This window comes from Myotis brandtii, unplaced genomic scaffold (genome assembly GCF_000412655.1).
Source record: "Myotis brandtii unplaced genomic scaffold, ASM41265v1 scaffold561, whole genome shotgun sequence".
NCBI lineage: Eukaryota > Metazoa > Chordata > Mammalia > Chiroptera > Vespertilionidae > Myotis > Myotis brandtii.
In genome coordinates this window covers 857,240-883,635 of record NW_005370085.1, presented here as the reverse complement: position 1 = coordinate 883,635, position 26,396 = coordinate 857,240, and the positions used below count along the sequence as shown (strand labels likewise).

General features: G+C 46.7%; 1 protein-coding gene across 1 annotated transcript in view; it reads left to right on the top strand.

Moving 5' to 3' along the window:
• The window catches only part of ALPK3 (alpha-kinase 3), a gene marked incomplete at its 5' end in the record, with an annotated part of 42,275 nt that overhangs the window by 7,410 nt on the left and 8,469 nt on the right, over positions 1-26,396 (top strand). Inside the window, 6 exons of the mRNA XM_005878469.1 lie at positions 7,955-8,072; positions 8,648-9,878; positions 20,233-22,315; positions 23,314-23,461; positions 23,843-23,970; positions 24,097-24,132. Of these exons, the coding sequence (XP_005878531.1) occupies positions 7,955-8,072; positions 8,648-9,878; positions 20,233-22,315; positions 23,314-23,461; positions 23,843-23,970; positions 24,097-24,132 (3,744 nt within the window). The remainder of the gene's footprint in view (positions 1-7,954; positions 8,073-8,647; positions 9,879-20,232; positions 22,316-23,313; positions 23,462-23,842; positions 23,971-24,096; positions 24,133-26,396) is intronic.

The following is a 26,396-nucleotide window of genomic DNA, read 5'->3' as shown; positions in this document are numbered from 1 at the left end:
CTCCCTATGGAAGCTTGTAAGAATGTTCTGCTATTTCATAATGATGTATCTTGATATGGGTCTCTTTTCATCCTGGGGCATGCTTGGGCACTTTCAACCTGGAAACTGAATGCCTTCAGTTCTGAGAAACTTGATATTATTTTGATGTTGATTCTTCCTCCTGTCATGTGGACATTTGCTACCAAGGACTCATTCTCTTCTTTTCTGGACCTTTTTTTCCTTTCCATCTGGTTATCTTTCTGCTCTACTTTCTGGGACATTTCCTCAGTGTTATCTTTCAACTCTTCTAAAATTTTTTAATTTCTAAGATGTCTTTGTAAATCCTTTTGTTGTTGTTTTGTTTTGTTAATCTTCACAGGAGGATATTTTTCCCATTGCATCTTTAGAGAAAGTAGAAGGGCGGGAGGGAAGGAGAGAGAGAGAGGAAGAGAGAAAGGGGGGAGAGAGAGAGAGAGAGAGAGAGAGAGAGAGAGAGAGAGAGAGAGAGGAACATCAATATGAGAGAGACATATTGACTGGTTGTTTCCTGCATGGGCCACACTGGTGGCGGGGGAGTGAACCCACAACTCAGGTATGTGCCCTTGACTAGGAATCGAACCCAAGACCCTTCAGTGCACAGGCCATCATTCTAACCACTAACCATTTCAGCCGTCCAGGGCTTAAATCCTTTTCTATAGCATCCTGTTCTTTTCATGAATGTAATATCTTCTCTTTATTCTCTGAAACTACTAATGATAGTTTTCTAAGAGTTTCCTTCTCCATGTATAGCTTGTGTTTCTTCCAGTTGACGTTTTAAAAATTTGTTTGGTTCCATAATCATCTATTTACAGGCTTTCCTTAGATATCTAGGAGATGACTGGCCGGTAATGATTAAGAGTGGGAGACTAAAAAGCTGATTGGAAGTTCTTAGCAAGTAGGAGGGGCCTGAAAACTTGGGTCTTCTCTGTGGGGTGATTTGGGGGCCACTGTTGGGAACTGCCACTGTGTCTTTAGTCCTTTCCTCCTGGACCAGCAAGATTCCTCAGTGTGTAGTCTCCAGTATCTTGTTTAGAGAGTAAACGTTTTATGGGAAACACACAGATTAAAGGGTTGGGTGGGCTCTCTGTATAAAGCATTTATTTTATATGTATGATTACTACATTTTTTCTGTTTTCCACAGAATAGTCGTGCCCTCCGTGGCTTATCCTCAGGGCTAAGTTTTATCTTTCTAGTTATAAATCTCACCCTTAGCCATGGTGGGGAAGGAGCTGTCACCTAGTGGTAGAGTGGATAAAGGGACCGAGAGATCTGATTGTTTTTCAAGTAACTTTTTACCTCTCCAGCTCCTCCTCTAGCCCCAGTCTTAAAGGCACCTGTGGCCAGTTCTTATGCCCTTGGGGGTTTTCTAGTGTAGGAAGGGTGATTGTCAGTTTTCCTCATGCTGGAGTAGGGTCAGGCGGCCTTGGGTCTGCTAAGCAGTTTCTCCTTGTCCATCTGCTTTCCAACTTCCAGTGTTGTCGCTCTGAATACTCTCCTTGCCTATTCTCCGCTTACTTGTGGTTTTATATCATTAAGTAAAAATCTCTTTAGTGTAGTCTTAGTGGTTTGAGGAAGAGAGTGAAAATAATGATCTGCTTATTTGGCCTTTTTACCTAAAAGCCTACTACTTCTTTGCCTGGCAAATTCCTTCTCATCTTTTAAGGCCCAGCTCAAATGGCTCATCTCCAGGGGGTCATCTTTAGTATTTGCATTTAGAGCTCTTGCTCTCTCCTCAATGGCACAGTTTGTTTATACATCTCTTTCTTCAACAAGACTGTGATCTGTGAGGTTAGAGCACACACCTGACATATTGTGCCTCTTGGGAGCAGGCACAAAAAGGGTGCTCAGTATATATTTGCCCAGTGACCATGCTGTGAACAATATCCGTATCTTTTCCACTTTCCATGTTGCCTATACATTTCAGTTGCAGCTTCGGTGCCTTGGGAATAGCACCTGCTGTGGGGGCCTCTGGCCACTTGAGAGGTGCAGGCCTCAGGGATGGCTTTCCCTTCTCTCCTTTTGTCCTTCTGTCCTTTGCAGCCATGGACTCTGAGAGCAACGTAGAGAGCCCAACATGAATCTGACTTACAGAATCTTGGGACACTTTATTGAACATTTCCAGTGTCATCAAGGGAGTAAGCTTTTCCCTGCTTCAAGCCCAACCTAAAGGGGCAAACTTGTCTCCCCTCAGTCTCCTGAGACCGGCTAGGGTTTTCTGTGCAGGAGCCCCTACCGTGCTGAGATCTACAACACTATCAACAAGGTTGTAAGATTTCCAGGATTCTGTATCTCTCACCTACATACCCTTGTCCATTATTGTACCTAACTCCCTCTTCCCCCTCCTCACCTCCACGCATACAAACTATCTCAGGTTACCTGGGTTTTATGCAGCAGATTAGGAAAGAGTTCTCTGTGATCACCATAGTAAAACTATAAATAAGCCATTTCCAATTAGCAATGAGAAAAGAGAAAATGTAGACTGTAGGAGAGGGGGAAGGGTGATGCAGAAAGATCAGAGAACAAAAGAAACAGGGTTAGAAATCAGCTTTCCAAGAGGGGAGGGAGGTAGAAGTGGGTAAAGGGGGGATACATGTTGATGGAAGGAAACTTGACTTGGGGTAGTGAACACACACTACAATATACAGATGAATTGTATACCTGAAACCTATATAATTTTATTAACCTATGTCACCTCAATAAATTCAATTAAAAATATTGGCTCTCCACATATTGGAAAGGTGGGTGGTGGTGGATGGGTGGATGGCTGAGATTGGTCTGTGTGTGAGACTGGCATGGTAATCCTGGCTCGTTTCCATGGAGACAGGAATCACAGTTGCCTCTCTTCCTCCACCCTGCTGGTAGCATTTTTTATACTAGGCTGTGATGAGTCAGCCCCTGCCAGGAGCAGGTGATGCTTTCCTGGTGGGTCAGAACCTAGTCCAGGTGAGAGAGAGGCGGCTGTGCTGGTTCCATGTGGACTGACCTGTGAGGGATGCCCTTGGAGGCTCAGAGAGGAAAAGTTTTACCCTGAGATTCTTCTCTGTCAGAGTTAACACGTAGGAGGATAGTGGACCTTGACTGGTCCTTTTGCCTCCTATCTCCCCCAGGAGCCCCTCAAGCCAGAATGCTACTGCCTTCCCTGAGGCTGTCTAGCCCATTGCTGTCTAGCATGGTGGCCTTCTTCCCCACCCTCCTCAACACTGTTATAGATTCAATGTTGGGGTGTGTGTGAATGTGTGTGCACATAGGTTGGGGCAAGAGGAAGAGGAAATACTAGCAGCAGGCTAGATGGATCGAGGGACTGAGCCTTTAGACAGAACCAAGTTCCTGAAGAAACTTATTAGAGATGTGAGTCTAAATAATGACTACTGGTGCAGAAACTTGCATATTGGTCCCAGAATCACCAGTAGAAAGATCATTAGAAAAGGAAAAAGGAAACCAGGGCTTTGTCATGGGCCAGCTATGTGACCCTGAGTAAGTTTCTTAGTTTTTTCTGACTCTCATCTTTTTTTTTTTTTTGCATAAAATAGGGATTAAAACACCCGCCCTGTTTTATGGAAGAGAGGGATTTGAATTTTGGCTGTTCTACTTAGCAGCTGGATGAATTTGGGTGGGAGCCTTCATTTCATGGGCCTTGATTTTCTCTTCCTCAAATTGGGAATTAACATTCTTCACAGGATTTTTGTGAGGATTAGATGAGATAATACATGAAAAATGTTCAGCTCAGTGCTTGACTCAAAGTAAGTCATGAGTAAACATTAGCAGTTGTTTTCACAGGATTGTCCTGAGGGCCAAATGAAACACTGTACTTGAAAGCTCTTTGAAAACTTGAGATTTACATTCATTATGACTCTTAAATCTGAGCTTCTCCAAACGGAATGGTTGGGAGGAGGCTGTAAGTTCCAAGTTGGGTTCCAGACTCGGGTCTGCTGGCTGTGAAGCAGACGTCACAGGGTGTGACCGGAAAAGGGAAGGCCACCGGCTCCAGTGCTGCTGTGGGCACACACTTCGGCATGCACGTGTGTGAGCAGGGAGGGAAGGATCTCGCCTGTTTTTGTCTGTTTTAGAATACAGTTCATATTATCCAGGGGACAAGCCATGTTTTCTCCCCAATTAAAGTTGTTTCCAAAACTCATGGTTGCCATGGAGCCCTAAGCTGTCAGGTCCGTCCCACTTTGTAAAGAGGCACAGTGGGTGGCATGGGGCTTTGGCCCCAGCCTTGAGGCTGTGGAGTTCAGTCAGTGTCCACCTTCTTTCCCCATCCCTGCCCCCTTGCTCCAGCCTGGCTGGACTCAGATGCCCTGATGCCGAGGCCCTACTGGTCAGGTCATGGGGCAGGGAGGCTCTGAGCCGGGCCCTTGTAGGGATGAGATCATCCCACAGGATGGTGAGGGCACCGTGCTGGTCCTGGCCATATGCATAGTGATGTAACCAGGGGCTTTAGCTCACAGTGGAAACATGGGGTTCACTTTACAGTCAGGGCTGCCCAGAGTTTGTTCCTGGCCGACCTGGCTGCAGCCTTGCCTCTCTTGTTCCCAGCTCCTGTACACAGTTCCCAGGGTGCCCTGTGCTTCCACCACTCTACTCTCCCCCCCACCCCTACTCTACTGTTGTCAGGCATGCCCTTCCCATCACCTCTGGTTTGTTTGTTCACTCATTCTCTTACTTACTCATATACTCACTTATCCAGCAGGTTTTATGAAGTGACTGCTGTGTACCAGGCACTGTCTTAGTTGGAGGGGATATAGCAGCAAGGAAGACATGATTCCTGTCCACATGGGACAAAGTCAAGGAGGGGAGGAAGACAAGGAAATAGTCAATTACAGTGCTGTGAAGGGCAAGTGAAGAGGAGGTGGGATCCAGTGTGGGCGGCCCACATTTCCTGGCCTACCCTTCAAAGCTAGTTCAAAAGCCACTCCTACCATAAAGCTGTTCCTTATTCCACAGCCAGGAGTGCTTGCTCCCTTCTCCGCACCCTGAACACTTAATGCATTGCTTTATTCATTCATCTATAAATATTTAATGAGCGATTCCATACCAGGCACTATTCTAGAAACTGGTGACACAACAGTGAATAACATAGGTCATGCAGCTGATATTTCCATGGGCACCCTGGAGAGGATGGACGTAAACTAACAAAGTCATAGTGTACAATATGTCAGGTAGCCATGCATTCTGTGAAGAAAGATTAAACGGTAAGAGGATTAAGAAGTGCAGGGAGAGGCTTCTCTGAGGAGGCGATGTGAGGACAGACAAGGACTTGCAGTGTGATGCTCACATGGTGTGTGAGAAGGGAGCCTGCAGCATCATGGGCTGGAGTGCGCTGGGCAAGGCCAAGTGGTAGGAGGTGAGGTCAGTGTGCTAATGGGCCCCAGATCAGGAGGCCTTAATGAAATGGGAGCTATTGGGGTTTCGAGCAGAGGGGCGTCATGGCCTGGCGAGAGAGGAAGGGAGAAAGAGAGCAGGAGGTGAGGTCAGTGTGCTAATGGGCCCCAGATCAGAGGCCTTAATGAAATGGGAGCTATTGGGGTTTTGAGCAGAGGGGCGTCATGGCCTGACGAGAGAGGAAGGGAGAAAGAGAGCAATAGAAACACCAGTGATGAAAAAGAATCATTGATTGGCTGCCTCCTGCAGGCTCCCTTCTGGGGATTGAACCTGCATCCTGGGTATGGGCTCTTGACCGGAATTGAACCAGGGACCCTTCAGTCCACAGGCGGATGCTCTATCCACTGAGCCAAACCAGCTAGGGCCTGACTTTATTTAAAAAGGCTCCCTTTGGTTGCTGTGCTGAGAATGGGTTGAAGAGACCCAGGGAGGGAGTAGTGAGACCAGAGAGGAGGTTATTGCAGAAACTGAGGTGTGAGATGATGGTGATAGACCAGATCAATGGTGAGAATGGCAAGAAGTGATCAATTCTGGTTATTCTGAAGGGAGGGCCCTTAGGTTTGTCTGATGGAGTCGACATGAGAAAAGGAAGGAATAAAGGATTACCTCTAGGCTTTGCCCTGAGCCAAAATAGAAGGGTAGAGTTGCCATTTACTGAGCTGTGTGGGAACTGGCTTGGGAGAGAGAATAAGGAGCTTGGATATCAGGTGAGAAACAAGAACCAGGAGTTCAGGGGAGAGGTCTGGGCTACACATATAAATATGGGAGTCATGAACATATAGATGTTTAAAGGCCTCAGGACGGGATTAGATCCCCTAAATTATATGGAGAAAGAATGGAAAATGGTTCTGAGGCCTGAGCCCTAGGACATCTCACATTTATAGGCCTAGGTGGTGAGGATGAAAGAGATTAGGAAGATCTGCCAGTGAAGCAGGAAGAGCCCTCGGAAGGACCAGGTGAGGAGAAGGTTTCAGGAGGGGTGGGTCAATGCTGTTAGATTGGGTAGATAAGGCATAAGAATTAGCAGTGGATTTGGCACTGTTTGAATCACAGGTGACCTGGACAAGAGCAATTCTGGTGCAGTGGTGGGTACAAAAGCCAGATTGGAGGAGAGAATGGAAGATCAAGTACAGACAAGTCTTTCTAAGTTTTTTTTCTGTAAAGGAGAGAACAGAGAAACAGGGGCAGGAGAAGAGGATTGGGGTCAAATGAAGTTCCTTTTCAGAAGGGAGACAGTGCAGCAGGCTGTGTGCTTATAGCAATAATATAATAGAGAGGAAAAGTTTGGTGATACAGGAGAGAACAGAGCAATTGTTGGGGAGATGTCCCTGATGAGACAGGAAGTGGGATCCAGTATGGGCAGCGTTAGCAAGGCGTGTGGGCAATTTATCCATAGACAGTAGGGCAGGGAGAGCAGGTGTGTAAGGACCTGTCTTATCTTGTTTTGCTGTGCAATAGGTTCCCTGAGAGCAGATACCCTGTCCGTCAAGCTTCTCTGTCTTCATAACCCTCACTTGGCAGTCAGCACATAATATATGTATTTGAGGGGGTTGTACGTTAGGAGTCTTTGTTTTCTAGTAAGTATTGCAAATCAATTGTAGTTAGCTGAATTCATTGGTAAGGCTAGCCAGGTTTTTTTATGACATTGACTGGAGGGCGGCCGTGCCCAGGCAAGGAATGGAGCCAGTATTTGGAAGGATGTTGGGACTCTTTCTCTGGCTCCGGGCTCTTATTCTATCCTGAACATTGAATTCACTTTTCCATCTCGCTACAGACCAGTTTAGTCTGCTTCTCAGTCCATGTGGCAGAGCATGGTTGTACCCCTTTGAAGTTATATTTCCAGACAACAAGGGAAGACTGTCTCTTGGTCCTAACTCCCAAATCCTAGGTCAGTGATTTGGATTAGATTAGCTGATTGGGTGTCTGTTAGTGGACCAGTCAGCTATGTGACTCTAATAGTTAGAATCTCTCCTTATGGGTAGACCTGGAAGTCCCCAGAGAGGAGGGGCTGGGAAGACACTTCAGCCAGCCTCACAGCAGTAGGGTAGGTAGGTGTGGATGGTTTGGTGGGTGGATGGGTGAACGGATGGATGTTTTAGCCATGTCATCAAGTAATTGCTCAGGAACCTGGGCAATGCAAGAAGGAGGGCTCTTGGCAGTGGTGCTGGTGTTGAGGTGTTGGGGGAGATTTCTGAGGATAGAGCCGTCATTATAGTTGAGGATGTGAACAGGCCACTGAAGAAAGGAAGCTTATTACTACCAGCCAAGGCTTTCTAGAAACTTCTTCCTTCTCTTCTTACCAGGAAGCTAGGAAGTTTCTCCTCCGTATTTGCCTTCCAGATGCTGAAGAGGAGCAGTTTTCATCTTTGACAGGGCCTAGATTCTAAAAATATGCTCAACCATATGATAGCCCTGTTCTGCCAGCAAGCCTGGGGCAAGTGTGCCAGTCCAGTCTCTTCAGGTGGTTTGGGGGAGCCATGACATCCTGTTCTCTCATCTCACTCTTTTGAAATTGGTCTTACTGCAGCCCAATCTCCTGTTTCCTTCTTAGGATACCCAGAGCCAGAGGTGACCTGGTACAAGGATGACACAGAGCTGGACCGCTTCTGTGGCTTGCCAAAATATGAGATCACGCATCAGGGCAAACGCCACACACTGCAGCTCTACAGGTAAGGGAGCAGGGCTTGCTCTGACTCTCTGTCCTGCTGAGGGTTCTGTGGCCCAAGCCTGCCCTCAGCAATAGAGTCAGCTGGATAAAGATGTCCAGGCAGGCTGTCGGCCTGGAGCTGGGGTTGTGTTGTTGAGTTGAACCACCTGGTGAACTGTGTCTGCCTGCCAGTGTCTGGAATCTCCTAAGGCCAGGGTGGGAGTATTTGTGACAGCCAAAGAGCTGAGTGCAACAAGAGGAGGTCCTGACCCATGGAAACATTTTCCATGAGGTCTGCGGCCAAAAAAAGCTCCTGTGTCATCCTTCACAAGGGGCTGTGTGGGTCACCTGCTTCTGAAGGGAACTCTCCTGTGCCCCAAGTCTAATCCCCCTGGAACAGCATGATCTTGATCAGCTTCCATCCTCTTGCTGGCCTTAGTTTCCTCAACTATACTGAAGAGTGATGGGCGTGGCAATCAGAGCAGGACTTTTAGGGACTGGGGTAGCTTGCTCAACTCTGAGAGGCTCTGGCTGTGGGGAGTGGGGGCCTCTCACATCCCGGAAGGAAGAGTTGGCATCTAATGCTTCTGCCTCCAGGTGTCAAGAAGAAGATGCTGCCATCTACCAGGCCTCTGCCCGGAACACCAAGGGCATTGTGTCCTGCTCGGGGGTCCTGGAGGTGGGCACCATGACCGAGTACAAGATCCACCAGCGCTGGTTCGCCAAGCTGAAGTGCAAAGCCGAGGCAAAGATGCGTGAGATTGAGCAGAGCTGGAAGCGTGGGAAGGAGGTGGCGGGAGAGGCTGATACTCTGCGCAAGCTCAGCCCCGACCGCTTCCAGCGAAAGCGGCGGCTGAGTGGGGCTGAGATGCCAGTCCCCTCAGCCCCCACCAGGGAGGCTGAGGACAGGACCTCAGCAGCTTGGCAGGAGCAGGAGACTGAGCCTGGTCAGCACCCAGGTTTAAGCCTGATCAACAGTTTTGCCCCCGGAGAGGTGACCACCAATGGAGATGCTGTCCCTGAGAATGGGGAGGACGGAGATCATGGCCTATTGACATACATCTGTGAGGCCATGGAGCTGGGGCCTCAGAGAGCCCCCCAAAAGGAGTCGGGGGCCAAGAAGAAAAAGAAAGTTGAGGAACCTAAACCAGGCCTTCGGAAGCCAGAGTTAGAGAAGGCAGCTCCAGGTCACCGTTCTGAAAACTGCGTCCCTAGTTCAGACAAGCCTGACTCCTGTGGGACACAGGGGCCGGTGGACGCAGAGCAAATTCAGACCTGGTCCAGAGGCAGGGCTGCACGGGGGCCTGGGTCCTCAGGAGTAGAAAGCACCAGGAAGCCAGCCTCTGCCATGGGCTCTCCAGCCCAGGCCCAGAATGTCCCAGCCCCTGCCCCAGGCCCAGACCAGGAAGTATATTTCTCCCTGAAGGACATGTATCTGGAGAGCACCCAGGCAGTCAGGCCTCAGGGGGAAGAAGGGTACCACACACAAAGTGGCAGGGAATCTAGAGAGATGCCCTCAGGGAAGGTGCCCAGCGAGGCAAAAAGTGAGAAGGGGCCTCCCGCCCCTGACCAGCCGATACCCTCAGCCCCTCAGCCAACTAGGCCTTTCAACAGGAAGAGATTTGCCCCTCCGAAGCCCAAAGGAGAGCCCACCACCAACAGCAAGCCTGATTCGTCCCTGAATCAAGCTCCAGAACCCGGAGCCCAGAGCTTAGGAAACGCTCCACCTCAGGCTTCTGCCCAGGTGCCTACACCTCCTGCCCGGCAGAGACACAGCACAAGGGACAGCCCCTTGCAGGGGCAAGCAGGCTGTAGGACTCCAGGAGAGGTAAGTGTGGGTGCTGGGTGCCTGGGGGTCGCTCTGGGAAGCTGACTTCATGGAAACTCTTGCTACAACAGCTCGGCAGCCAGTGAGCAGTGGGATATTTATAGAAGGGGTGGGGTAGGGATGGAGTGCCAGCCTGGAGCAGGGGACCTTGCCCCAGCCAGTCTCCAGATGCCAGGCATGTGGGCAACACAGCCTGACAGTGTGGGAGTTCACAGCCAAGGGGCCTGTGCCCCAGAGGGAGGCGGAGGAAGACGATATTTTTTGTTGAGGAAAAAGTCAGTGGAGAGTTTTCTGTGGGCTTTTCCTTAGAGAACAGTTTCCTGGGGGAGACAGGAGCAGGAGTGTGCTGTAGTATGCAGTGGGGTCTCGACCTGGATGCTCATTAGAAGATTTAAAAAAGATCAGATTTCCAGGAAATTCTGGTTTAATGTGGGTTTTTATCTAAGATTTTGGAGTCAGGTGTACCTGTGTACAAATCTGACTGTCCTTAACATTGTGTGATCTTGGACAAGTTGTAACATCATCATCATCATCATAAGACATACTTCATAGGGCTGTTGCAAGAATTAGAGTGCTTAGCACAGGGCTTGGTACATATTAAGAACTAAGTAAATGGCAGGAGGTATAAAGTAGTACTCTGGTGGAAGACAGGTAGACTGTTTTACCTGGGAACAGGAGTGTCATCGTTTTCTGGGGATCAGGTAGCCAACAGAAAAGGTGATGTGTTTTTTTGTTTTTTTTTAAAGGTGATGTTTTGTGTGGAGACGGGCAGATGAATGACAACATTAAGGCACTTGATGGGGGTGGGACAACATTAAGGAGTTTAATGGGGGTGGGGAAAGAGGGTGGGAAGGCTGGGATTGAGAGGACGGACAGAAGGGAGTTTGTCCTGTGTGATCACTGCTTCATGTTTCAGGGGGCAGAGGGCAGGCAGTATTTCACAGGAGTTTAGGGAGGCAGTGTTTTATAGTGGGGCAGAAAGAAGGCAGTATTTCTTATGAGTGGCAGAAAAAAAAAGTGTTTCAAGAGTAGGGGTAGTGTGGATAAGAGAGATGGGATACACATACTGAGAAATTATTGGTTGTTTATCTGAAATACAAATTTAACCTGGTGTCTTGTGTTTCGTTTTGCTAAATCTGGCAACCTTAAGTGGAAACAGCATTTTGGCGGGAACTAAGATGAGACTGTTTCTTGGGATGGAGGGAGCAGAGCCTGGGCCCCAGGAAACAGGAGGAGCATCTGGAAGCAGTGCTTACAGGGGTCGGGCAGAGGACAGATGGCTTCTTGGAACTGGGAGGGAATCACGTGCGTGCGGTACAAGCTGCTATAGCACCTCAGGGAGGGCAAGGGGAAAGGGGTGCTTCATGGAGAGCAGAGAGGGGCTGCCTTTCCCATGGAGAGAACTTTTATGGGGGAAGGAGGGAGAGATCAGTTTCAAGGGTGAACAGGGGAAATGGTTTTCTTTCAGTGGATGCTGAAGTTAGTCTGTGTGGACAGTTGTTCAGAGGGCGCTGGAGTACAGTGAATCTCAAACCAGTCTGTTTAGAATCTGTTTATGACCCTCATGTTTGGTCTCAGGAGATTTTAGCAGCTGGTTTGGTGAGTTCTAATGGCCCAGATGGGGCTGCCTCATGTACTTGACAGCCCACAGGCTGGACAGCAGGGCTTTCCTGTAGGGATGGCCCTCATAGGGCCCTAGGGATTTCATTTGGGAAGTGACCAGGCTGGCAGCCAGGTCTGGGAGTGAATCTGGCTCCTCCACCCACAGGGGTGGGGAGCACCATAGCCAGGATCCTGGCAGGGTCCTCCTTGCCTCTCAAAGGTGAGAGGAGAGGGCTCAGGCCATGTGGGCACGGGAGAGGCTGGCTGCTGTGGTTCTGCTGTTCCTGCAAAAAGTGTGTGTGGCTTTTAGTTTTTTATACTTAAAAAAATGTGAAAAATGCATTTAACATCTGTGTAAATTTTGAAGCTGTTGCTTTTTAGTGGCTGAAGTTGACTGGTTTTTCATATTTTTACAGTACCAAATCTTTTTAAAAAGCACATTATATGTTGGATTATGAAAGAAACACATGGTAATAGTAGAAAATATGGGGTGAAGCCCTAAAAATTCACCTATAATTCTACCATACAGAGACGTCTTGGTATATCTACAAGTCTTCTTGCATATGTAGTTTATTAGTTTTTAAATTTAATTTGTGCTGTTATTCTGGGCATGGCACTCTACTTCTCATTATTTCATGAGCATTTTCTCATGGTTCCTAAAAATTAGTTGAAAAACTTCATTTTTAATGGTTGTATACGATGCCACAGTATGTATATTTTAACCATTTCCTCCATAGTGTTTATGCTTTCCTTCCCTATGTGAAGGTTAGTTAAATATTAATCTTTATTAAGAAAAATTTTATTGCTTGAGTTACTTCATTTGATTTTTAAATTAATCTGGCATTGATTTGCGTGTATAGAAAAGCATCAGTCTCTAGATCAATTTTTGGTTAAGTGGGTAATTTCCCCAATTATCATTTGTTAATATTCAACCCTTACCTATTAGTTTGTGATTCTTTATATAATAATTTTTATAAACATTAAAGCCTATATATACACATTTGTCATAATCCATTCTGTTTGTTGGTTCTTACAACAGAATGATCTTATTTTAATGATTATAGTTTCAATTTCTGGCAGAGCAACCCTCTTATACTAGTTTAAAAAATTTTTCTTAGCTCTTCTCTCTTGTTTATTCCTGTAGAAAAACTTTAGAATCATTGTTTGAAATTGTCCAAACTCCCATACATCATTTTTTGTTTTGTTTTTACCTTGTATCTTTATATTCACCATTATAAAAAAAAACCCACATTAAAAAAAAGTGATGAATTGCTCTAAGAAAGTAAGCCTATAAAAAGGAAAAAAAAGTGATGAATTTTTTAAAATATATTTTATTGATATTTTACAGAGAGGAAGGGAGAGAGATAGAGAGTTAGAAACATCGAAACATCGATCAGCTGACTCCTGCACATCTCCTACTGGGGATGTGCCCGCAACCCAGGTACATGCCCTTGACCGGAATCGAACCTGGGACCCTTCAGTCCGCAGGCTGACGCTCTATCCACTGAGCCAAACCGGTTTCAGCAAAAAAGTGATGAATTTTTAACAAGGTCAAAAGCCTATTAAATACTTTCCTGGAAAACAAAAGTCAGATTTGCATTTTGGATGGTCTCTTAGTAAAACTTGCTAAATAATATATTTTTAAACAGCTTTATTGAGGTATAATTTATATACCATAACATTTACCTCTTCAAAGTATATAATTCAGTGTATACAATTCAGAGTTGTGCAGCCATTGCCACAATCCAGTTTTAGAACATTTCCATCATTATAAAAAGATCCCTCTTCTTTTTTTTGCTGTTAATCCTTGTTCCCACTCCCAGACCCAGGCACCAATTTATCTGCTTTCTGTCTCTATACCATTGGCATTTTGATTGGGATTGCATTAAATATAAGAATTAATTTGGAAAAAATCTATATATTAATATTTATCTTTCTCATTTGGGAGCATGGTAGTTATTTCAATTATTCAAACCTTCTTATATCTTTTTAAGTTCTGTTGTCCGCTTCATATGGGTCCAGCATGTCTCTTGCTAGGGTTAAGTACTTTAAGGGTCTCTGCTTCTGGAATATGATGCCACTGCTCCTCCCTCCTGCAGTCTGTCTTGACTTCCTTTCCTGAAAATAAGGGTTATCTCTGGCAACTCAAGTTAGGCTTCCATCTTGGATATGGATGAGGAGCAGATGCCAGAACAGAGGCCTCTTGAGTTGTTAAGACTGTCCAGAGACCCTCCCTCCAGCCCAGCCATGCTGTTCAGACAGCTCTCTCCCTGGCAGAAGCAACCTTGCCTACAGGTATTTGGTGAATGGGAACTGGCCATTAGTGTTCTCAAAGGCTGCTTTTTAGTGCTCTCGCATGATACCTTCTCTGAGACTGCCTCAGTTCTCTGGAGCTGAGGTACAGCAGTGTGGGGACACCTTACCTCAGAGGGACAGTATAGCTCTGCTGAAAGCCTTGAGACCTGAGTGTTTCTTCTTTAAAAAAATTATTCTCAATTACAGTTGGCATTCAATATTATTTTATCCTAGTTTCAGGTATACAGCATAATGGTTAGACAATTCTATAATTTATGAAGTGATTCCCCCCAACAATTCAAGTACTCACTCACCTAGCACCATATCTACCTGGCATCATACCAGTGTTTCTTTTTTTATTTTAATTTTTAAAAATTTATTGATTTTTAGAGAGAGAGAGAAACACTGATTGATTTATTATTCCACTTATTTATGCATTCATTGGTTGATTCTTGTATGTGCCCAGACCAGGGATTGAATCCACAACCTTGGCATATCAGGACAATGCTCTAAACAACTGAGCTACCAGCCAGAGCTAGAGTGTCTCCTTTTAAAAGTATATATATATTTTATTGATTTCAGAGAGGAAGGGAGAGAGAGAAAGAGATAGAAGCATTAATGATGAGAGAGAATCATCAATTGGCTGCCTCCTGCACGTCTCTACTGGGGATGGAGCCTGCAACTCAGACCGTGACTTCCTGGTTCACAGGTCAACACTCCATCACTGAGCCCCATCAGCCAGGTGAGAGTGTCTCTTGAAAAACCCTGTAAGTTCCGAGGATAATGATCCCAAAATGTGGACACTCCCCTCCCATAATAAGGGCTCTTTAGTTTTAGAGAATACGTGAATATAAGTATTTTATGAGAACATTGAAGGGAGTGGAGGTTGAGGAGAGACATGATTCTTGCCTTAAGGGATTATCCAACCAATCAAGGGGACTAGACTTATACCAGATCAAAGTGCAGAGGATATGGACAAAATGCATTGTTTAATTATTTGATAACTTGGATAAGCAAATGGCAACACACAGATTGGGGAAGAAGACCAGAATTCAAAGTACTAAACTAGCAATGTACGCTGTTTTTATTTTTTAAATTGATTTTTAGAGATAGAGGAAGGGAGAGGGAGAGAGAGAAACAACAGTGTGAGAGCAAAACATCTATCAGCTGCCACCTGCATGCCCCCTACCTGGGATTTAAGCCTGTAACTCAGGCATGTACCCTGCCTGGGAATCGAACCAGCAACCTTTCAGTGCATGGGATGATGCCCAATCAACTGAGCCACACTGGCCAGAGCAGTGCTTACCTTTTTTCTTTTTTTTTTAATCTAGTATTTCCTGGCCTGGTCTTAATGTAATTAAAAATTCAGAAGTAAGCATCGGCTTGGACAGAGAGAGCTTCAGGAGCCCTCTAGATCAGCGGTCACCAACCTTTCGGGCCTCGCGGACCACCAGTTGGCGACCGCTGCTCTAGATCAGGCTTGAGGACTAGGAAAAGGATCTCCTGTTAGTGGTTGTAGTGGCAGCAGAGGCCATAGGTGTCTAAATTTTATGAGAGGCAATGTTTCCCCTCCTTCAGAGGAGCTCTGGTCCCAAGAGGGTGGGATGAACCCCTGTTTTTATTTTTGTTTGTTTGTTTTTAGTCCTGGGTCTCTTCCTTGGCCCAGGAATCAGGCTCATGTAAGGAAGTATGTGACAGAGAGGGGTAAATGAAGACCCTGTTATGTGACCAGAAAGTACAGGGGAGATCCTGGAGAGGGGGAAGTTTGGGAAAATGACTTCATAAGCTGTTTATAAAGTCCTGGACTTATTCCCAAGCTGTTCACGCATGGATCTGGTTCTGAACAGCGTATCAAAAATGTTGAGACTGGAACTAAGAGACCATCATTCAAATCCCAGACCGGCCACTGGATGGCATACAGAGAGGACAGCACAGCAGAGGCTTTGAAAACAGAACTTGCATTGCAACTACAACCTCAGAGGCCGAAAGGAACTTACATCCTGACACAACCGTACATTTGCCATGGGTACATGGGGTAGGAAGCCACTAATTTTGGGGGGGGAAAGGGGAGAAGAGGAGTGAACTCATAAGTCTTCATAGAAGAAAAAAACTTGAATGAGGTCTTCAAGGAAGTGAAGAAGTCCTCCAGGTGAGCAAGGAAAAGGGTGAGAATGTCCAGTAGAGGAAAAACCAAAGCGGTTATAAAATAGCACTAACTCGCCCTAACCAGTTTGGCTCAGTGGATGGAGCGTCGGCCTGCGGACTGAGGGGTCCCGGGTTCGATTCCAGTCGGGGTCATGTGCTTTGGTTGCGGGCACGTCCCCGGTGGGAGGTGTGCAGGAGGCGGCTGATCGATGTTTCTCTCTCATCGATGTTTCTAACTCTCTGTCCCTCTCCCTTCCTCTCTGTAAAAAATCAATAAAATATATTTTTAAAAAAATAGCACTAACTTACTGTAGTTGGTACAGTAAGTTTGTGTTGGGTGGAGGAACCCAAGAGGTGAACTTGGAGAGATATACCTGCTGGGACCCTTGCTGATGGAAAGGCTTCGATGATCATAGAAGGGTTCATTTACTTATTTTCATTTTAATTTAATTTCATTGAGTATGTGTCATGCATGTAGTATAAAACTCAAAAAGTATAAAAGGTATTGGAGCCCTGACCAGTTTGGCTCAGTGGCTAGAGCGTCAGCCTGTGGACTGAAGAGTCCCAGGTTCGATTCCGGTCAAAGGGCATGTACCTTGGTTGCAAGTACATCCCCAGTGCAGGAGGCAGCTGATCGATGTTTCTCTCTCATCGATGTTTCTAACTCTCTATCCCCCTCCCTTCCTCTATGTAAAAAATCAATAAAATATATATTTTTAAAAAAGGTATTAGAGGATATTAAATCTTCCCTCCTTCCTTATCCCCACCACCCAGTTCCTCTTCCTGAAGTCAGTCTTCATTACTGGTATCTTGAGCATTCTTCCAGAGCTATTTTCTGTGCATTTACATATATGTGTGTGTATCTGTGTATTTTCTACATAAAGGTGGTATATGATACTTTCTAGCTCATACCTTGCTTTAAATTTTTTTTTATTGATTTCAGAGAGGAAGAAAGAGGTAGGGGGAGAGAGAGAAACATTAATAAGAGAGAATCATTGATTGGCTGCCTCCTGCATGCCCCCTACTGGGGATCAAGCCCACAACCCGGGCATGTGCCCTGACAGGGAATCGAACCGTGACCTGGTTCATAGGTCGATGCTCAATCACTGAGCCATGCTGGCTGGGCCGAACCTTGCTTCTTTTTTATTTCTATGTTTATTTTATTTATTTGGAATGGGGTTATACCATAATTCATTGGATCAGTCCTGTGTTGATGGAATTTAGGTAATTTCTAATCTTTGGCTATTGTAAACTGCGCTGCAATGAATATTGGCAGTAGAGACAGAGAGGGAACAGACGTTGAGAAACTGAGGAAGTGGGTTCAGTTGCGCTCAGGGACTGCACAAAATACCACGTGCGGGTGCACATGTACAGTGCAATTGAAACTTCGTGGCCCATGCGCAGAAGTCGGTATTTTGTGGAAGAGCCACACTCAAGGGGCCAAAAAGCTGCATGTGGCTCGCGAGCCACAGTTTGCCGACCACTGAGCTAGGGTGAGAGAAGTGAAGATAGCTTTAGCCAAAAGTTCTCTTTTCATGAGCCTTGAGTGCAAAGTCAGAATTTTCTTTGTAAATTATAGACTTCATGTCCATATTAATATATCCTAATCCTAGAATATCAGAAATTAAAAGAAGTTGCTAATATATTACTAATTGCTATTTGTTGGCTCCAAGGTATTTTTGTCTGTTAATATCTTACTGATTATAAGAGAAGTTGGAGGAGTGTTTTTATTAAAATTCTTTGCTCAGTCAGACTTAACATTTGATGGCTCCTGATATTTAACAAACTCTTCTATTTTTCTCTACTCATATCTTTCATTCAAAATTCTATATTCAGTAAAGTAACTGTAAATTTCCTAATTAATTTATATTTTCATTATATATTTAAAAAATTATTATATGATCTGTTTGCTTTGGTGTTGTGTGTGGTTCTTCTGATACTTAGAAGTGTTTGTGTATAGTAATTTATAATTAAAATTTTGATGTTGTTGTTAATCCTCATACAAAGATATTTTTTACATTAATTTTTTTTAGTAAGAGGGGGTGGGGGGAGAGAGAGAGAGAGAGAGAAAAAGAGAGAGAGAGAGAGAGAGAGAGAGAGAGAGAAACATCACTGTGAGAGAGACACATTGTTGACTGGATGCCTCCCGCACACGCCCTGACCGGGTCCCAGGATCAAACTTACAACCCAGATACATGCCCTTGATGGGGAATCAAATCTACAACCCTTTGGTTCTTGGGCTGATTCTCTAACCCAGCAGTTCTCAACCTGTGGGTCGCGACCCCTTTGGTAGTCGAACGACCCTTTCACAGGGGTCGCCTAAGACCATCCTGCATATCAGATATTTACATTACGATTCATAACAGTAGCAACATTACAGTGATGAAGTAGCAACGAAAATAATTTTATGGTTGGGTCACAACATGAGGAACTGTATTTAAAGGGCCAGAAGGTTGAGAGCCACTGCTCTAACCACTGAGAACACTGGCCAAGACTGTAATTTAAATTTTATATATATCATGAATTATTTTCTCTTTTAAGTCAGTGTCTTTTTAAATTTTTTATAGTGGGCAAAGATAGTTTCCACTTCCCACCATTTTCCCCTTTTATTTTCCATCTCCTATTAGTCTAAAATTTTATTTCTAAGTGATTTTATTTGTATTAGTTAAACATCTTCTATTTCCATATTACCTGGCTTTTTAGCTTTGAGTAATGTCTTTGGTTCCTGGCTTGTATAGGTCAGACATTTAAGGAATTTACTCCACTTGTCACCTTCCCCCTTCCACTTTTGTGCTAGTTAAATAGTTTCTATATTGTCAGGGCATAAAACATTGACATTCTGATCTGCCACTCCAAGCTCCTATGGTTTTAGTCTTGGTTCGACAGTTATATATTTCATTCTTATCAATTCTTTGGCTATGTTTTTTCTAATCACCTTTAGTTGACTGAAGTTTGTTCTCTAGAAGTTTCCTCAAGCAGGGCACATATTCCTTAACTCCTTGTATGTTCAAAAATAATTTTCTTAGCTTAGCAATTTTCAGGAGGATATTTCAGTAGTGTACTTTAAAATTTTTTATTTTTATTGATTTCAGAAAGGAAAGGAGAGAGAATCAATGATGAGAAAGAATCACTGATTGGCTGCCTCCCACAGTTCTCCCACTGGGGACCAAGCCCGAAACCCCGGCATGTGCCCTGACCAGGAATTGAACCGTGACCTCCTGGTTCATAGGCCGATGTTCAACCACTGAGCCACGCCAGCTGGGCCAGTAGTGTACCTTTCCCTGTTTCCTCGGACACCTCCCTTATAGGTTTTCTGCTTGATTTCCACCCAGCCCTCCAGGATCCTATGGCTCTTGTAGGTGGAGTTTGGGGGCTTATCACCCTAGGATGAGTCCTTTATGTACAATAACTTTTGCTGCCATATTCTGAGACCTGCTGAACTGTTTCACTATTCACCTGCTGAGCTGTTTCACTGATTATTTCCTCCAAACAGCTTTTGTTCCAGCTCAGCCGCCCAGTGTTGAATCTGTCTGCTTTTGACAATACTGGCCCATTTTTATTTTTATTTTTTAGACTGTGAGTTTTATTTACCTCCAGTTTCATAACAGTAGAGTTTGTTTGTTTTCTTGTTTACTTTGTTGGTTTTGATGACATCCAGGAGGAAAGAGGCAGATTACTATCTTTTACTACTATGTTTATGTTTAAATAATAAATCCTTTAATTAGAACTTAAATGGGTGGCATTATAGTATAACAGCAAAGAACATGGGATTTGGAGCTAGGCACACCTGGCTTCTAAACTAAACTCTGCCATTTACTATCTGATAACGGACAAATCAGACCATCAGTGTTTTCATATCGAAAATATTTTCACAAAGCTGTCTCATATTGTTGTGAAGAGTGAGGTGATATATAGCCTCACTTCACCCATAATAATTCTATCCAGGGCATGAGGGACAGAAGGAATGCTCAGAAGCCCTGGGGGACAACTCCCCTCCAAATGCCAGGGGCCGGTGGGATACACACGAGCAGGGTCTTTCAGGAAAGGCAGGATTTCTTCAGGGAGAGGGGAGAAGGGCCAGGCTGGACCTGGGTGCTAGGGATTCCCTGGTCTAGATTCTGGGATCGGGGTTGGGGTGGGCAGCTTTGGCACTTTGTCACGTAGCCTTTGCCTCCCAACCCCTGTGGCCCCAGAAACCAGGTGGCAGGATTCCCGTCAAGGCAGTTTGGTTAAGGTCAGAGGAGGCTGGGATGCCAGATTGCAGATCCTGAGGCCATGAGTTAAGTTCTTGCTTTTGTCCATGTGTTCTCAGGTCCCGGAGTCGCAGGCGACCATGGTTCCTACTGTATCGGCCAGCAGCAGCACCGGTATAGCCTCTGCTGGTGGCAGCACCCCCAGAAGTCAGAGCATCACTGAGCCCATGGATACAGAAACCCAGGAGAGTAGAACATATGCTGACTGGAGACATGGAGGCATGAAGAATACAGAGGCGGATGGGAAGATGCAGGTGGACGGGAGGACACAGGCAGACAGGAAGACACAGATGGACATTGTGACACAAGAAAGTGAGAGGACAGAGTCAGACAGGAGTTCCCAGAAGGATGTGGTAGCACAGGGAAGGACAGGGACACAGGCAGAAAGGACACAGGAAGACAGAAAGACACAGGCAGGTGCGAAGACACAGGAAGACAGGATACAGGAAGGTAGGAGGACACAGTCAGAGGGGAGTGTACCCACAACCGTTAAAGTTCAGTCAGAGAAGAAGTCAGTGACCAACCTCAGCCCACAGTCCAGAGCCCCTGAACCCTCACCTTCAGAGGGTTCCAGTTCTCAGATTATTGCATGTTTTGAGCAGAGCCCAGAAAGGTCCTCTGTCCCAGAAAAACCTGGCTTCATGCTCAGATCTGGAGAGGCAGCAGAAACGGCCTCTGGTAACCAAGAGGAAACGGTGCTGGGTCCCCTGTCAGGGGGCCTCAGGCTCCCAGCACAGCTGCTTCCTGAGAGTGGCTTGGAGCAGACGGGAGGAGGGAGATGTTGGGGGCCGGAGTGGTCAGGCCCGGTCAAGGACAAGCCAGAGGATAGCCTGTTCCAGTGCCCCAAGGAGGAGCAGCCGGGGGAGGTGCTTTCTGTGGATCTGGGAGGCTGTCCTCCCGCCGGCCTGAGCCCAGATGTGCCTACTCTGCCTTCTCCTGCTGGTACTGGCCTGACCAACAGCTCACCACTGGGGCTGCCCAGCACCCCCACTTCTCAGCACATGAGTGCAGCTGCCTTCTTGCCCTCTGGGGACCAGGCCTTGCTGAATTCTGCACCCTCAGTGCACCTGGGGCCTGGGACCCCCACCCAGAATCACCCACCAGAAACCATAGCAGCCAGCAATGAGGGAGCCTGTGCCAAGATGTCAGATGTGGAAGGGAGGCCCTCAGGCACCCAGAGCTGTGACCCTGGTCTCATAGATTCCCTGAAGAACTACTTGCTTCTCCTGCTAAAGCTATCCAGCACAGAGACGAGTAGAGGGGGCACAAAGTCCCAGGAAGGAGCTGCCCCCAGGGGTTTGGCACCCTCACCCACGCTGGCCCCCACTCTGGAAGTGGCTGGTCTGAGTCCGCAGACATCACGGCGCATCCTGGAGCGTGTGGAAAACGACCATCTGGTGCAGAGTGCACAGACGCTACTGCTCAGCCCCTGTACCTCCCGCCGCATCACTGGCCTCCTGGACCGTGAGGTGCAGGCTGGCCAGCAGGCCCTGGCTGCTGCCCGGAGCCCTGGCTCCAGCCCCCTCACCGTGCCTGCCATCGTGGTAGGCGAGGAGGAGGACCCTGGGCTGACCTCAGAAGAATCCAGTAAGGGTGACGGAGAGGTTCCCCTTGAGAGGTCTGGCCTCCTGGGAACCTCTCAGGAGAGCAGTGCGGGGGGTCTGCTGGGGGAGGCAGGTGGGCAGGCAGCCTCTGGTCAGGGACCCCTCTCAGCAGAGAGCAGAGCCCAGGAACCCTCCCGAGAGGAGGAGATCCCACAGGAGGCGCCAGCAGGTCTCCCTGCAGCCACCCCTGAGGAACTGGCTCTGGGGGCCCGGAGGAAGAGGTTTCTCCCAAAGGCCAGAGCAGCAGGGGATGGGGAGGCAGCCAAGCCTGAGGAGAGGGAGAGCCCCACGGTTTCCCCCCGGGGACCCAGGAAGGGCCTGTCACCTGGGTCCCCAGGGACTCTAGGGCGGGAGAAGCGCTCTCCTACCCAGGGCCGAAAGGCAGGCCTGCTGGAGGTGCCACAGGCAGAGGAGGAGCAGGCAGTGGGAGACCTGGGTTCCAGCCCCAAGCCCAGTGGGCTGGATGCAGAGCCGACCCTGGATGAAGGCAAGCAGGAAACCCCGGGCAAGCCGAGGAAAGCCAAGGACCTGCTCAAAGGTGAGCAGTGGTGGGGACTGGGGTGTGGCTCCACAGAGAGGGCTGCCCAGCCAAGGACATTGCTGCAGCTGCTAGGGTGGCGCATGCCTGCCAGGGATTTACAGAGACCTCCTAAAGATATTCTTGCGTCCTAATCCCACAGGCTTTGCAATCAGGAAGGCCTTCTTCTCCTCCTGGCTCTGCCACTTGGAGATGGTAATAGAAGCAACTTTGTAACATTGCAAGGGGTTAAATAGAATAAATCAAGTACTCAGCACAGAGATTGACATCCACGGCATCCTACCTCTGTCATCATCATCACCATAATCCCCTCTTTCCAGACTTGTCCCATGAGTATAGAGTGGTAGGAACGGGGTTCAAATGCAGGTTCCTAGAGTTAGGGGCCTGGAGTGCAAATGGAAGTTCCTCTTTTGTTTGTTTGTCTTTAATTCTCACCCGAGGATATTTTTTCCCATTGCTTTTTAGAGTGAGTGGAAGGGAGGGAGAGAGGGAGGAAGAGAGAGATAGAGAAGGAGAGGAAGGCAAACATCGATGTGAGAGAGACACATCGATTGGTTGCTTCCCATACGAACCCCAACTAGGGGCTGGAGAACCTGCAACTTGGGTATGTGCCCTTGACCTGGAATCGAACCCGCCAGCGCTTTCTTTGGTGCATGGCTGACAGTCTCTCTACTGAGCTACACCGGCCAGGGCCAGAAGTTTCTCTTTCAACTGCTGTCTGTATCCTCAGCTGGAAGGCTCGCCCTGGCTTGTGAAAGGGGTTTTAGAGTGGGTTCTTTCTAGCTAGGATGTGTGTTTTTGGGGTCCGGGAAGATGCTTCAGAGATAGAGGTGGGGCGCAGCTGGGCGTTGTGAAGGAATGGGCTTGTGTGGAGACTTGAATCCTGTTTTCTCTCAGCCTGTTCCAGCAGGGACACCCAGGGAAGCAGGGGCAGGGCCAGAGAGGGCACAAGATGGAGGGGAGGAGCTCAGTCCTCTTCCCTGGTCCCCTGCTCCCAGCCCCACAGGTAATTCGAAAGATTCGAGTGGAGCAGTTTCCTGATGCCTCGGGCAGCCTGAAGCTCTGGTGCCAGTTTTTCAACATTCTTAGTGACTCAGTCTTGACATGGGCCAAGGATCTGCACCCAGTGGGCGAAGTGGGCAGGAGGTAAGCTGTCTGGAGGCTAGCTCCCCTGACTGGCTCCCTAATTACAGCAATCATAAAATCATAATGTTGGGCATTGTCCTCATTTAGGTCTGTCACTCACTTAACCCTCACAGTAACTGTACGAAGGAGATTCTATCATTCTCATAGTAGAGAGGGGGAAAATAGAGGCTCAGAGGTATTGAGTCACTTGCCCAAAGTCACACAACTAGTGAGTGTCAGGACTGCAAACCAGACCTGTGTGATCTTAACCACAGTACCTTGCTGCCTGCCCCAGAGCTCCCAGCAGCCTGAGAGCCGGGTCTGAGGAGCCCTAGGACCTCCTTCTGGCCCTGGCTGTGCCGTGGTGATGGCTCTCACAGGAAGGGTCTCCACTCTCTGCAGTGCAGGGGACGAGGGGCCGGCGGCCTTGGCCATCGTGCAGGCGTCCCCTGGGGACTGTGGCATGTACCGATGCACCATCCACAATGAGCACGGCTCGGCCTCTACTGACTTCTGCCTCAGCCCCGAGGGTGAGTTTGCCCTGGGTCTGCCTGGCCTCGCTCCTGAGGGAGGGCAGCAGTCATCTGCAGAGATGGTGCTCTCTCTGGGCAGACCAATCTGAGGACAGTTGCTTTCTCTTCTTTTTCTCCACACAGTGTTGTCAGGATTCATCTCCAGAGAAGAAGGTGAAGGTACGGAGCACCTTGGGGGAGGAGTGGGTGGCCTTTATCCCTGCCCTGCCATCTGTAGGGGGACCTTCTCCAAGGTCTTGCAATCTGTTCCAAATGCCATGTTTGCCTTCACAGACAGCTACTCTTTGCCTCCTAGTTCAGGAGATGCTTGAGGAGGAGGAGGATAGAGGAGGACGGCTATTTCAGAAGATGGAGGCAGAGGTGGCTAAGGGGGCCCATTCCACAAGGAGTTAATTCAGCTTTGTGTCCTTTGCCTTTGTCAGAGTGCTTGACGAAGGGCAGGACAGGCCTCCAGGGCACATCTTACCCTGCCCAGCACCCTTCCCAGGATTTCTCACAGTTCATTAGATTCAAACGTGCTTGAGGAGGAGGAGGATAGAGGAGGACGGCTATTTTAGAAGATGGAGGCAGAGGTGGCTAAGGGAGCCCATTCCACAAGGAGTTAATTCAGCTTTGTGCCCTTTGCCTTTGTCAGAGTGCTTGACAAGGGCAGGACAGGCCTCCAGGGCACATCTTACCCTGCCCAGCACCCTTCCCAGGATTTCTCACTGTGGTCTGTTCATTAGATTCACACAGGAGCCTGGTGAAAATGCACTTTCTTAGGTCCCACTGCAGATCTCCTTAATCACTGTTTCTGGGGAAGGACCTAGGAAAATTGCATTTCTAGTAGGCGCCCTGGTGACTGTGATGTACCCCAATATTTGATAAGCATTCTAAAGGTCCAAACATGAGAGGAAGAGTCTGTGTTGCTCCTGCAAGAGACATACTAAGGATTAGACTGTGAAGGTTGCTGGTGATAGAAAGATTCCTAGAGCTTCATTGGCCAATTAAAACATTAATTCCTTCATTCATTCACTCATTTAATCACTCATTGATTCAACCAGTGGCTTCTGTTCAGTTATAAAATCAAAAATAATATCAAATCTAACCTCATACCTAAAAACTCAGTACAGGCATACCTTCCTTTATTGTGCTCCAAAGATGTTGCATTTTTTACAAATTGAAGGCAAGACCCTCTACCAGCAAAAATATTATATTCCCTTTATTGCAATACTTGCTTTATTGCAGTGGTCTAGAGTCAAACGTGCAGTATCTCTGAGGTATGCCTGTAGTAATTCTTTAATATCATCAAATATCCAATCCTATTTTCCTGGTTGTCTCACAAGTTTTGGTTTATTTGAATTAGAAACCACTCATTGTGTTGAGCTGACATATCTCATAAGTCTGTCAGATATGTAAGTTCTTTCACCCTCAATTTTTTTCTCTCCTTACTATTTATTTATTTATTTGTTTAAATATTTTTATTGATTCCAGAGAGGAAGGGAGAGAGAGATACAGCAATGGTGAGAGAGAATCATTGATTGGCTGCCTCCTGCACTCCCCTCACTGGAGATTGAGCTCGCAACCCAGGTGATATGCCCTGAGGAATCAAACAACTGTGACCCCCTGGTTCATAGGTTGATCAACCACTGAGCCGGGCCCTCTTTGTTATTTATTTGTTGAAGCCATGTGCTGTGTAGAATTCTTACATTCTAGATTTTGTTGGTTATAAAATCATTGAACATGTTGCTCCATCCATGTGCTTCTCTAAAAGATCGAGAGGCTTGGTCAGAGTCACGTATAATTGTTTTGGCAAGGCCACTGCACACGTGTGCAGTGTGTTTTCTTTTGCATCTTATCTGGACTCACATAACAACTGATTGTTTTACTTTTAGTAACGTTAAGATTGATTACTGGGTCCATTCAGGTGTTTTCTGCGTGATCCATCCCCTTTAAAAGTTAAAAAACTGTATCTGATACACCCATGTTGTTATCTAGGGGTTTTAATAGTCACTGATTATTGTCTAAATTCATTACTTCATTAGAGTTTGCAACATGGAGTGTTTTAATTCTATTATTTCTTTTTCATTCATTAATTGTTTTTCTTCTGTAAAGGAGAAATGGTTATTTGGTTACCCTGAGTTGGTGCCCTGGCATCCTCCAAAGGTCACCAAAAAGACTTTTGTGTTTGTTTGGTGCAGGGGGAGAGGGTTCAGTTATAATTGTGAACATAGGGATTTTTGATATATTTGATATGTTTAATACATTGCAGAAATTATTCATTTTTGTTGGTAAGATTGTCTAATTTTGGCGAGTGGAAGCCCCTTCAGAAGGTTGGTTCCTCTGTCCTTTTGACAGACCTCCAGTTGTTTTATTTAAAAAAAAAATACACACACACACACACACACATCCTATATAATAAAGGGTAATATGCAAACTGACTC